Source organism: Pteropus medius, unplaced genomic scaffold, assembly GCF_902729225.1.
Source record: "Pteropus medius unplaced genomic scaffold, Ma_sr-lr_union100, whole genome shotgun sequence".
Classification (NCBI taxonomy): Eukaryota; Metazoa; Chordata; class Mammalia; order Chiroptera; family Pteropodidae; genus Pteropus; species Pteropus medius.
Window position 1 is genome coordinate 19,970,620 of NW_024340849.1, and position 13,908 is coordinate 19,984,527.

At 33.2% G+C, this 13,908-nt stretch overlaps 1 protein-coding gene across 5 annotated transcripts in view; it reads left to right on the plus strand.

Moving 5' to 3' along the window:
* Positions 1-13,908, plus strand: part of SMAD2 (SMAD family member 2) — a 74,519-nt gene that overhangs the window by 43,378 nt on the left and 17,233 nt on the right. For all 5 annotated transcript variants that reach the window (XM_039842146.1, XM_039842129.1, XM_039842152.1 and 2 more), the window contains 4 exons: positions 6,265-6,354; positions 7,366-7,559; positions 8,362-8,496; positions 11,375-11,449. In XM_039842146.1, coding sequence (XP_039698080.1) covers positions 6,265-6,354; positions 7,366-7,559; positions 8,362-8,496; positions 11,375-11,449 — 494 coding nt within the window. The remainder of the gene's footprint in view (positions 1-6,264; positions 6,355-7,365; positions 7,560-8,361; positions 8,497-11,374; positions 11,450-13,908) is intronic.

Consider the following 13,908-nt stretch of genomic DNA (forward strand, 5'->3'; position numbering starts at 1 on the left):
AATGGATTTGAAAAAAAATAGACCAAATTTTATTAGGGAATTGGGGAAAATAGATATAATATTGAGTAATTTAATCTTTGAATATAGTGGATTTTTTTAAATTAAGTTACATTATAATTTGACATCTATATATTGTATTGTATGATTACCACCCAAAGTCCAGTTTCCTTCAGCTACTATATAATAGTGTATTTCTTTATCTACTTAGGTTTATTTAATATCTTTCAGCAAGGTTTTTAGTTTTTAGTGTACAGGTCTTATACATCTTGCAATAAACCTTTAATCAAAGTATTTCGTTTTTTGACACTTGTAAATGGAATTTAAATTTTTAATTTTCAAATTGTTTACTGCTATTATAATAGAAATATAAATTTTTATAAGTTGCCCTTATATCCTACAACAGTGCTAAATTCACTATTCTGGAAGTTGCTTCAGAGGTTTTCTATGTAAGCAATTATGTCATCATCCAAAAAAAAGTGGACTTTTTGTTCCGGCTTTATTGAGATTGACATATAATATATGTAAGTTGAAGGTCTACAACATGATTTGATACACATATATATTGCAAAATAACTACCACTATAAAGGTAACACCTCCATCTCCTTACATTATTACTTTTGTGTGTGTGTTGATAACTTTTAAGATCTACTGTCTTAACAGCTTTCATATATATAATACCGTATTGTTATAGTCACCATGCTATACATTAATCCTCAGAACTTAATCATCTTATACAGGGAGTTTATATCCTTTGACCAACATATCCTTATTTCCCCCACAACCCAGCCCCTGGCAACTACCATTTTACTCTATTTCTTTGAGTTTGGCTTAAAAAAGCAGTTTTATTTCTTCCTTTTCCAATATTTTTGTCTTTACTTTTTCTTGCCATATTGCATCAAGACCTCTAGTACAGTGGTAATTATAATTATATCATTGTAATTAAAATTGAATCATTAATTTTAAAACATGTCTGTGTTCTAACATAAACGTGTAAGCAATAAATTTCCCTTTTAGCACTACTTTGCCAGAGAGGCGCTTTACATCCAAATATTTAGAACTTTTCTAAGTATCTTTTAGTCATTGGTTTCTAAGTTAATTCTCTTATGGCCAAAGAACATAATCTATAAGATTTCAGAGTTTTAAAATTAATTGATTTTTTTATGGCTCCAGAATGTAGTATCTTTCTCTCTCTCTTTCTTTCTGTGTGTGTGTGTGTGTGGCTGGCTGTCTGTCTGTCTGTCTCTCTCTGTTTCTCTCTTTTACTGTTTCCATGTACAATTGAAGAGGATTCTATAAATGTCAGATATATTGAGGTGTTTGATAGTATTGTGCAGCTCTTCTATGACGTAGAGATTATTATTTTTTTTGGTAGTATATCCAAGGAGTTAACTGAGATTGCTGATTTGTTCATTTCTTCCTTTGATATGTCAGTTTATTTAAAGTACATCTTTTTTTGTAGACATTTTGTGTCTTGTATTCATTCTGACAAGTTTCTGCCTCTTATTGGAATATGTAGTGTATTTATGTATAACATTATTCTTGATATGGTTGGATTTTACTCTTTACACTTTTACTCTGTTTTTTATTGTCATCTGTTTTTTTGTTTCGTTTTTTTTCTTCCTTGGGGTTAATATTTTTTTAGTAGGTCATTTTAATTTTACAAATGCATTTTAGCTGTATCCTTTGCCTTTTGGGAGTTGGGGGTGGCTTTCCTAATGACTATGCATCCTTAGCTTTGCAACAGTGTAGTTGTTTTTAATACACTCAGCTGCTTCTGCTGACATAGAAATTACATCTACGTACTTTTAGACTTATAATTTTTACCATAATTGGTCATCCCCCTTTTGTAGAAATTAAGAGCAGGAAGAATATCTTTTACATTTACCTACACGCTTCTACTTTCTAGTTCTCTTATTTTTTTCTCTCTGATTTAGTTCCCATCTGTTGTCATTTCTCTTTATTATGAAGAAATTTCCTTTAGCATGTCTTTGTGCAAAATCTGCTAGAAATGAAATCTCAGTTTTTATCTGAACATGTGTTTTTGTTTTAACTTCTTTTGTGAAGGGCATTTTTGTTAGTTACAGATTTTAGATTGAGGTGGGTTTTTTTTTTTCTCTCAGCTCTTTAAATATGTTCCGTTGTTTTCTGGCTTCCACTGTTTCTGATGAGAAATTGTTATTCATGTGTTTATGCCTCTACATATATGGATGGTTATGCTCTAGCTGGTATCAAAGTTAAACACAGCTGGACATTGGTTAAAGGTGTTAAAAACAGATTTTATTCAGTAACCATTGCAGTAGGGGAAAGAACTGAGCTCTGTTCCAGTTGGCATTGAGGTGACTAGGAGGACGAGGTGGGCGTAGGTAAGGGAGGATGAATGGATGCTTGAACAGAGTCAAGGAAGTGAAAAACTGCCCAAGAAGGGGATGATCGAGTATGTTGGTATCAGTGTGATTAGACCATCTGTGTCTGCTAAATGCCATTTATTGAAGTTATGCTGGGAGAAGGAAGCCCTATCCTTCCTGATTACATTTCAAAGGACTGGTTTTTGGTCCTTGAAAAAGACACTCCTGAGTCGTAGGAGACACACATACATCTCAGAGAGAGGAAGGATTTACAATTTTAAGTTTTCTAAATAAATGCTCTGGAAAAGGAAGTCAGGGGCCTATGGATAGGTGTTAGCTTGGACAAATGATAAATTCTTTTGGCAGCCTTGAGCTTTTCTAGACAGGAACTCAGAAGTATCTGGGTCATACCAGGGACTCCCTTAGGCTCCTGGAAGCCCTGCTAGAGTTTGGTCGAGTCTCTTAGTGCAGGGGTTTGGATGGAGTTCTTTGTGCCAAGAATTTTTGTAGTGCTCACTACTTTAAAGATTTTCTTTTTATCTTTTGTTTTTAGCATTTTGATAATGACATGCCCAAGTGTGATTCTCTTTGTATTTCATCTGCTTGATATTGGGTTTCATGGAAGTATGAGTTTAGTTTTTCATAAAGTTGAAAGTATTTAAGCCATTATTTCAAATATTTTTTTCTGGTCTGTTCTTGCTTCACCTCTTTCTGGGACTTTACATGTTCCTGAGACTTCATTCAGTTAGACAGTCTTTTTTATTTTGGTTCTTCTGATTAAGATGATTTCTATTGACCCATCTTTAAATTCACTGACTCTTCTGTCTTCTTCAGCCATCAAGTTAATTCTTTATTTCTGATTTTGTAATTTTCAGTTCTGGAATTTCCTTTGATTCATTTTTATAGTTTCTGTTACTCAGCTGAGACTTCCATCTGTTCATTAAGTCCATGAACATACTCATAATATTTACTTTAAAAACCTTGTCTGTTAGTTCATCTTAGTGGTCTGTTTCTACTGGCTGTTTTCTCTTTTGAACTAAGGGCTCACATATTCCTATTCACATGTTTAGTAATTTGTAGTTTTATGCTGGGTATTTGAGGCAAAACATTATAAAGACTCTAAATTCTGTTACCTTCCTCTGAAGGATATTGATTTTTGTACGAGCAGATAGTTCTGGGTGGCCTCAAAGTCCAAACTGTTTGCGTCTGTGTCAGCAACAACTGAAATCTCAGCTCAGTTCCTTTGGACCACCAGGAGCTGGTTTTCAGCAGGTCCCCAATTTCTCCCACCTGGGTAGTTTAGGGATTAGTCAAGGATTTGGGCAGAGTTCACACTTATATTTTGATGTTTTCCCCCTGTGTTGCTTCCTTCTTTACAGAATTTCCCCCTTCTTTTTCCAGTCTCTTGGGCAGCCCCAAATCCAGGCTTTGATTCTGCAGGTCAGTGAAACTGCAGTTTTCTGCTTGTAGTCTAGTTATTCTGCCTTTCTTAGACTGTGGTGTGCGCCTGGGTACAAAGCCACAGAAACGCTCTCCTCCAATGCAGTTGTTCTCTTACAAAGATTAACTCCCATTTTTATCTGTTTTTGGTCTCTCTTCACTGTTAAGTAGTTGATTTTATTATATTTTCAAATATTGTTATGTTTCTGTATTCTTTTGCTAATTGCATGTTTCCATTTTGGAGGATTTATAACTTGTTTCAGAATTTGGCTAAGGCCAGTCCCTACTCTTTGTCAGAGTTTTCCTAGTTATTCTTGTTTATTTTGGTATGCTGTATTTGGAATACTGTTATCTGGATCTTAACATTTTAAAAAAAATCGTTATCAAGGTTGCATATATAAAAAATTGGGGAGAATTAATATCAGTATGGTGTTTTTCTAGGAAGATGTATTTCTCTTTTGCTCGGTTTACTTTTGTGTTCTTTAGTAATAATTCAAATGTTTCTTCGTGTAGTTTTGACATATTTATTATTACATTTATTTTGGTGTTTTGTTTATTTTATTATAAATTTATTCTTTTTAAAAATATTTTTTCTTATGTAACCAAGCAAAAATTTTACTAGCTATAAGCAAATTATTATTTTTAAATAAACCTTCTAATTTGTGAGAGAGATACAATAACTGATAGAACTGAGGCTTACCTATACCCTATGATGGATGGCAATTGGAAAGTGGCTAGTTAGATTTGGGACCTAGGTCTTTCTGCCTCTAGATTGATTGTATGTTTTTAACAACTCCTGTTTATTATTCTCTGATTTATTTCAAGGCTTGAATAAAGCACAACTTAAGCTCTTGTGCTTTTTAAGATTCTGGTTCTTGTATCAGTCCCAGAGTTACTGTTCATTCTAGTCTCATAAGAGCTGAATAGCCTCTTGATTCACTCTTTTGTTAATCATTTTCCTTGAATTATTTTCAAAGAAAGAAGAATTAGCTGTATAGTATTTCTTCTGAAGTTTAAATTCAAATTCATAAGACCCTAAAATTTAGTTGTTTTTAATCATGATTTAAACTATGTGGTGCTATATGTTTCCAGTAGCTATTTGATAAATATCTTAAATAAAAGAACCATTTATGCCATGGTTTTTTAGTTCACCTTTGGGGGTGGGGGGAGAAAAGGCCTGAGTTATCCTCCAGTGTCTTGGCTTTTTCTTTCTTTTATAGTTTGGGAAATGAAAGAGACATCTGCAGCCTAAAAAGCAAGACATTTTGTAATATATCTCAAGGTGCTGGAAAATATCTGAAAATTGATTTTTTTTAACTGTCCAGGATTGCAGTTACTGTAGACCCCAAAGCTTGTCATGAGGTGTTTCTGCTGCCCAGTGGCTGTGCAAGAGGCCCAGTAGCACCGAAACCCAGCACCCCATGTGATGAGTGTGTGCTACCTACCCAGCCAAAGGAAGATGGCACTTTTCACCATTGCTGTTTGAAATGTGGAGTTACCTCCTTTGTTAGCACTATGTACATCTGCAATTTAATCAGTTGTTCGATTTTATTTTCAGAGGTTGTTTCAAAATGTTTCTTCCTTATTGAAATTTTGATGATTTTGTGATATGTAAGAAACGGAATTGAGTTTCAGTGATTACCTTCTGAACTCTCATTTTAAAAATACAACTTATGACCTGAGACACCTTAGCAGTCAAAGTTTCATTCCAGACTGCCTTTTAAGTGTTAAATGTCCTTCCTTCCCTTCTCCCATAGATGAGAAGTGACTGTGAAATAAAATAGTGGCAAGGGAAACAGGGAGAATTATTACCACAAAATTCACCATATGAATTTTTCATATTCTTACTATCTTTTAAGAATTTGGTGTTTTCACATATTTTTAGTCCTCAGAAATTTCTTAAGACTTTTAAGGTGGTGTGATACTTTAGAGTGACTTCAAAACCTACTTCCTTGTCCTAGTAGTAAGAGAACAATAATAATTTTCTATAAAACTGAATATGTAAGTATCTCACACAAATAACTCGAAAAATCTTAACTGTGGATATATATCTATTTTAATTGGAACTTTTCCTATATTAAAAATACCAGTTGACATTTGTGTATAGTAAGTTTTTTTAAAACTGGATTGTAAAATGAAGCACTGTTAGTAAGGCTAATGGCATAGGTATTAGATCTTTTGTTGTGAGTAGAGGAAACTGGAAGGGGCATTATAGGTATGATTTCATTAAGCTAGCATTGGTGTTCACATTTTAAAAACATAATCATAACTTATCTGGAGTCACATGTTCCATTTTATTGGCTTCCTTCATATAGAAAATATAGAAACCAGCACTAAATGCCTGTGAAAAAGTGAAGCAGTGTATATTTTCTGGGTGAAGGAAGTATTCTGTACATTTTCCATGTTTTACATCATGGTATTTTGAATAACCACGCTTCCATGTTCACATCAATTTTTTGTTTTTCAATTTATGCACAGCACTTGCTCTGAAATTTGGGGACTGAGTACACCAAATACGATAGATCAGTGGGATACAACAGGCCTTTACAGCTTCTCTGAACAAACCAGGTGAATATTCTGCCCTCTGTCGAATCTTAGAGATCTTGTGGGAGGGGGGTGTTTTGGAAGACCAGTAGTGGGTTGCTTAGTATAATTTTGCCTAGGATGTTTCCTTAATGTAAAATAAGGCATGGCATTTAAAATACCTGCTTGCCAGTATTAAAAGTATATTAAATGTTTCAGCTGAAGTTTTGATCAATGAAATTCTAATTTTCTTTAAATAATTGCATCCCCTAAAGAATAGGAACTTTGATAACTATATTCACATTTTAGTTTGAGATTAGATTATAATCTGTTGTTGGCCTAATTTTTAAATAGATACATAACCAGTTTTTGCTAAATTTCTTGCTATCATCTAAACCTCATCTCCTTTATACTAATAAATACATAGTTAATTACTGAACACAACGCTAGGCTAACTCATTTTTTACGTTATCTTTTTTTAATCAGTTCATTCTCTTTGAACATATTGGTATTCGTCCATTTCATCTCATCATATTCATCACCATCTGCATTTATGTGTGAGCTATAGAAATAATACCTCAGTACTCAACACAGTCACAACTGGGTAGTAAGTTACATTAGCTTGAGTAAGTTACGTTTACATCATTGTTAGTATTTACCATTCTTCACACTAGTTCCTTTTTTTGATAATTCAGTCACCTACAGAATTAATGTCCTTAAAAGCACCCTTAAATAAGAGTTTGATTTACTAAAGATAAAAGTTGACAAGTTTTTCAAATATAACTATATGATACTCTTTAAAAATCAATTTTTTCACAAATGGTTAACCAGTCACTGACATATGAGTCATTTATGTAGCATGTTTTTAAGAAACATCTGCTAGAGCTACTGTTTACTTTTCTATCAGATCCATTAAATGGTACATTTTTCTTCCTCGTACTCACTAAAACTGTCTGTCATTCCTTTCTTTTAAGCTTTTGTTTTACTTATTTAGTCCAATTGACTATTCCTGTTTTTTAAAGCTTCCACCTTTCTTTTCCCCTTGCTTCCCAATAGGTCTCTTGATGGTCGACTTCAGGTATCTCATCGAAAAGGACTACCACATGTTATATATTGCCGATTATGGCGCTGGCCTGATCTTCACAGTCATCATGAACTCAAAGCAATTGAAAACTGCGAATATGCTTTTAATCTTAAAAAGGATGAAGTATGTGTAAACCCTTACCACTACCAGAGAGTTGAGACACCAGGTAGGAAAGTTAGATTTTTTTCCTTATTTAAATTAAGTGCTTGAACTTAAGTGTGTTAGATACTCATATACCTAATTTACCTAGGGAAATTTTGATGTAAAATTCTAATAAATTACTTTAAATTCAGACTATTACTTTTTAAAGTAATTAAAAATACTTTTTAAAAAAAATTTTATGGAAAAAATGGAAAGATAGTTTCTTGGAATAGCGTACTATTTTACATCAAAGTACACATAGAGGAAATTCTGATTCTACAAATTCAGTCTGCTTAGAACAAAACTGATATACTTCTTTGTCTGCTACATTAACTGTTTTCAGTCATTTTGCTCTCTGAATGGTTTTTTTTAAGTACTTTCATGACATCATTTCCATCTAAGCAGTTTAGTAAAACTCATAGCAAGACTTTTAGTTTACTTATCTATGTACTTGAAACATTTTAAGACTACAGCTGTATTTTTAGAAAATACCCTAAATATAATTTTACAGATCTTTCTGCAACCTTTCCAATGGGGATATATGGACTTTTATGGTAATATAATATTACCAGGATCACCTTGTGCCCAAGAGTGCAAGATTAATTGGGACTTGGCAGTTTAGATTGTGGACTGCATAATAAGTTAAAATCAAAATCAGATTTGTCAGTTTCTTGATAACTTAGATAAAACTGAATAGGTAGGCCCTACATTTAAAAAATTAAGCCAGGCTACATTTTAGTATGTGTGTATGTGAAGTTGTTTAATACAGGTCCTGGCCCCCACGCCTTGCTCCTTGCCATTAACTTGGATTTCTTTTACTTTTTTAGTTTTGCCTCCAGTATTAGTGCCACGGCACACTGAGATCTTAACAGAACTACCGCCTCTGGATGATTATACCCACTCCATTCCAGAAAACACTAATTTCCCAGCGGGAATTGAGCCACAGAGTAATTACATCCCAGGTATTTTTGCCTTATGAATCTCGTAAAAACTGAGATAGTTATAATTTTTTTTTTCATAAACATTGAAGTATTAGTAAACTGTGGTTTGACTTTTTAAAAAATGGTCCTGGATTTTAAATATAAATATCTGATCTGTTGGCTGATTATTTTGTGAAATGAATAAACCTACTACTTTAAATATTTTTTTCTGGAGAAAAGTTTTACTTTATATTTCATTTTCTTTTGCAGTGGCTTTAATCAAAGTACTGTGAGAAGCAGAAAAGAAAAGATCTTAGTAAGTTTGTTTTAGTCGTTGAAGCTAAGAGAGTTGCAGAACGTAAGCTAAGTAAATGATACAGGAAAAAAGCATTTCTGAAATAAATGTCATTAAAAATTGACCAATCATTTTAATAGATCATGTTTAAGAGAAACATAACATTTCTATAGGAGATATAATATTTTAGTTCCACAGACATAGCAACATGTAAGTTGTACTGAAAATCAGAAAACCTCCACTTTAATTCTTTTTCGTCTGTGCCTCAGTAACTCCTGCTGAAAAGTAAATGAATTCAACTGCATGGTTCTCAAATTCCACTCTAATAATTGTATTATGTGATCCAGTAATATTCCACGATACAGTACTGTATACTCTTAATTTTTACTTTTTTTTTTTTTTTTTTTTTTAGGAGAACAAGTAGTGTTTTCTTACTTTGTCTGTCCTCCCCACCTCCCCCTTATTTTTTTCTTAGCAGAAACTAAGCGTGTAATACGAGGATGAGGATTTTTTTAGTGTCCATTTTTTTATAGTGTCAGGGCTTTTTTTCCTTTTGTAATAATCCTCTATTCCACTCTTATTTTTATTTTATTACACTGAAAATGTGCAAGGAACTTAGAGTTTCAGGTACATCAGAAATATTTCTTTAATGTGTCTCGTCTTGGAAATAATGCTTGTTGGTTAAATACAATTTTTAAAACATAAGGATCTTTTTAAAAATAGCTAATTTTAAAGTTAGAAAGTGTCTTCTAATTGTTTTAATGTGCATTTCTTTGATTACTATTTTATTCCAAAAGAAAATTTGAGACTGTTTTTTGGGTTGCTAAGAAACATAAAATTTTTGAGAAGTTAGGAGGAAAGTGCATGGAGTGGGAATAGAGTATGAGGGCCAGGATGAGGGGGAAAAACAAGGCTAAAACAGGACATTTCCTAGGGAGCACAATTTGGCCAGAAGTAGAGTTATGTGTGTGTGGTGTGAGGAGAGGGAGGCATTTTAAGTCTTCGAAGTGGGAATTAGTATTATTCAACAATACTAGGAAACTGAGGCATAAGCAGACAGACAGTCTTATAAGACTGACTATCTGCCCAATAATTATTTGGAAGGAGTTGATCAAAATGTTTAGTGGCTTTCACTTGTGGAGATGTTTGGATTTGTTTTTCCTTCTTTATTTATTTAGATTTGGGTATTTTAGAAAGTAGAAAATCAAAAGTGGATCACACCTATTTGCTTTTCTTGACCAATGGGGTTTACTCAGTTCCAACTCATAGCGAAACCTAAGGGTTCACTTTTTATTCCACATCAAAAGAAATTTTAACATTTTCTCAAATGCTAATCGCTTTATCATTTGTTATTTTATAGACAAATAATAATGGAGAAAAATAAAACAGGATAAAGTATTTAAAAGTTCAGTATTTCTTCCTTCTTAAACCTTTGAGACATGGGTGGTTAAGCGGGCAAAGCTTGTCTCTGTTTAATTTTCTTAGCTTTAACCTCTAAAATAGTACATAATGATATGTATCGCTTTTATTTTTGTCTTCTTTGAATATATGAAGGTATTTTATTCTTAGAGTTTCAGTATTAAATTTTGGGGGTACTGATACCTAAATGAAAAGTTTGATACTTAAGAAGTTGAAATTCGTAATTAGTTTATTGAAGGGAGATTGTGAAAGGTTAATGAAGAAGACCTTTAACCCACATCTTCTCTCTCCCCTTTTTGGTAATTACAAAAATCTTTTTAGGTATGTGTCTGCATTATTTGAATTGCTTAAAACTGTCTAGCAGTATAAATATTAAGCTGTTAATAATCATTTAAACTTATTTTTCATCTTTGCAGGTATAATTGATAAAATCGTATAAATGTTTTTATTTTATAGCTTACTCAGGTGTTCATACACCTCCTAAATATAAATGTTTTCTTCATAAAACAGGTTAGAAATGAAATGCTAGAATATTATTTGTTTTCAAGGAGTATTTTGCCTCAGTTTTGTGCAGTAGCCCGCACAAAATTTAATTTTGTGCTTCACTCAAAATTTACTGGTTAGAAATCTTTGGAGAAATATGATTTTTATGTAGAATTCCAGCTATGTTACCATATTTTGCCCTATAGAACCTAGTGGAAGATGTAAGCCTATACTACATGTAATCTGAAATCTCATGTGTGTGTGTCTGCGCTCACGTGTGTTTATGGGAGTTGGTAGGGGTGTCCTTTAATCATCTAGTACCCATCCATGATGGCCATTAGTTTAAAAGAAAAAAACAAACATTGTCGGTACTAATGTCTTTGAAGCATACTGATTCAGAACCGAGGCATCTTTGAAGTTAAATTTTTGGCTCTTGCCCCAGAAAATATACATACGGAAATGAGCCAGATATGTAAATAATAGCTAAGAAAATATGCCCAAAGAACTTGATTGTATTTCAAGTAGGCTTTAAGGATTTACCTACAAGATTTGGAGCAGAACCCAAATCTTAAGCCGTTAGTATCCAGTACTGCTTTTTATAATAGTATTATATAACATTTATATTTGTTATTCAGAGCAATTCATTGGTTATCTTTGGTGGCTAGGAGAAAAGGTGGTGAGATTAAATTGCAACTGTACGTGATACGTTCTAAACTTTTGTAGAAACTCCACCTCCTGGATATATCAGTGAAGATGGAGAAACAAGTGATCAACAGTTGAACCAAAGTATGGATACAGGTAAAAATGTCTTTCAGAATTCCTTAGTAATTAGATCAACATTTTTGCCTGGTTTGAGACTCACATGAGTTATTCATAACTCTTAGAGAAGTTGGGACACATGTCATAAAATGAATTGACTATCTTGATTTAATTATATTTGGACCATCAAAGAGAAGGGCCCTGTTGTCCATGAAAAATGAACACATGCTGCTTTGCAGAATAATTGTTAGAATTTTCTCTTGTTAGAGTAAATGAAAATTTGAGAACACTCAGAGATTTTTCTTTTTTAAGAATTCTGTGGTTTTTAAAGTTTTGTTATCCCGTAAATACTTATATTTTTGTTAATGAAAGGCCAAAATTAGCCCAGTAACAAATTTTCAGAGGAATTTGGAGATAAGGGATGGGAATCAGCTTTTTAGTGCCCCTGTAACATAGTTCTGAATTACAGTAGATTGTTTACACAAAATACCTTGTACCTGACCTAATTCAACCAATTTCTAATATTTATCAATTCCAAACACAATGGAGAAAAAGGGTTAATATGTAATATTACAAACATCAAAGCTTTAAAAACAGTTGTCATATAATAAAATGTATAGCCCACCAGAACTAATAGGCTGCCAGTTAAATAGCTTTGATGTCATTGTTACTGGCTGTTTTGATATATCCTAAACTGTCAGTATCTTAAGGATTGGGGACCTTAATATCACAACCTGACAAATTACAGTTTATTGTAAATCATTCTTCAGTTACATAAATTATTTTTAAATGAATTAACATTGGCAGTTGGAGGTGGGCTGGCCTTTACAATAATTCTGTTGACTAAATCTTTCCATTATTTAGACTCTCAGGTAAAGAAGCTTCTACTATAGCCAGTCATACCTAAAGTTGTTTGGAGTGGTAGATAACCAAGAAAGACAGATCATTGGAAATAACACCTTGTATATCGTAATGTCTTACTGCAAGTTATATTTGGCTTTCCAGATATGTCTTTCTTACATACCTGTATCTCAAAGAACTGTATCCCTGAATAAACCATGTTCCTGTTTGCCCTGTGATGGACAACTGCTTCTAAAATTTAAAAATGAATGTCATGAAAACATACTCAACATGATTAGTGATCAGAGCAATGCAAATGAAAATCACAGTGACATGCCATTTTACACCGACTGGAATGGTTATAATCAAAAAGGACAATAACAAGTGTTGATGAGGGTATGGAGGAGTTGGAGTCTTCCTATGTTGCTGGCAGGAATGTAAAATGGTTCAGTTGTTTTGGGCAAATTTGCTGTTCTTCAGAAATTATCGAATAACAGTATAACCCAGTAATTTTACTGCTAGGTATATACCCAAGAAGATTGAAAACTGAATTTGTACACATCCATGCTAAACTTGTGCACAATTTTCACATAAACATAATAGTAGAAACAAAGTAGAAACAACCTAGTTGTCCATCTAATGATGAAGGATAAATTAAATTAGGTATATCCATACACTGGAATATTGTTCAACCATATAAATAAATGAAGTACTGATCCATGATACAACATGGATGAACTCAAAAGGCCACAAGAATTCCAGTCAGTGCACAAATGCCTAATCGATAATATAGCTGAAGCATGACAGTGGCAATAAGATGAATATATATTAGTCCTCCCATATATGCAGGAGATATGGTCCAAGATCCCCAGTGGATGCCTGAAATTGCAGATAGTATTGAACCCATAGCATTATGTTTTCTCCTACACATACATACCTATGATAAAGCTTAATTTATAAATTGGACACACACAGTAACAAATTAACAATAAGTAACAATAGAACAATTAGAACAATATACTGTAATAAAAGTCATGTGAATGTGGTCTCTCAAAGTATCTTATTTTTCTGGACTCACCTTTTTAAAGAAAGCACTTTATGGCTTCTCATTGGCTTATTTGAATTGCCAATATCACTACCCTTGCACCTCTGGGCCACTCTTAAGTAAAATATGCATTACTTGAGCACAAGCACTGCAATACTGCGACAGACCATCTGGTAACCTAGATGGCTGTTAAGTCACTAATGAGCGGGTAGCACATATAGTATGGATACACTATATATAGTGTTTTCATTTGGACAAAAGGACGATTCACATCCTAGGTGGGGCAGAGTGGGACAGCATGAGATTTCATCACACTACTGAGAATGACACACAATTTAAAACTTGTGAATAGTTTATTTCTGGAATTTTCCATTAATATTTTCAGATCACAGTTGAATGCAGGTAACTGAAACTGAGAAAAGTGACACCACGAATAAGGAAGGGACTACTCTGCCTCCATATTTATCATTTCCGCTCTTCATACCTTTTCAATAGACATTTGTCCAGTTGTTTTAACACCATTTATTGGAGAGACCTTTTTTCCTCCATTGATTTACCTTGGCTTCTATGTCGAAAATCAAGTGATAACGTATATGTGGGTCTAACTTTTGTT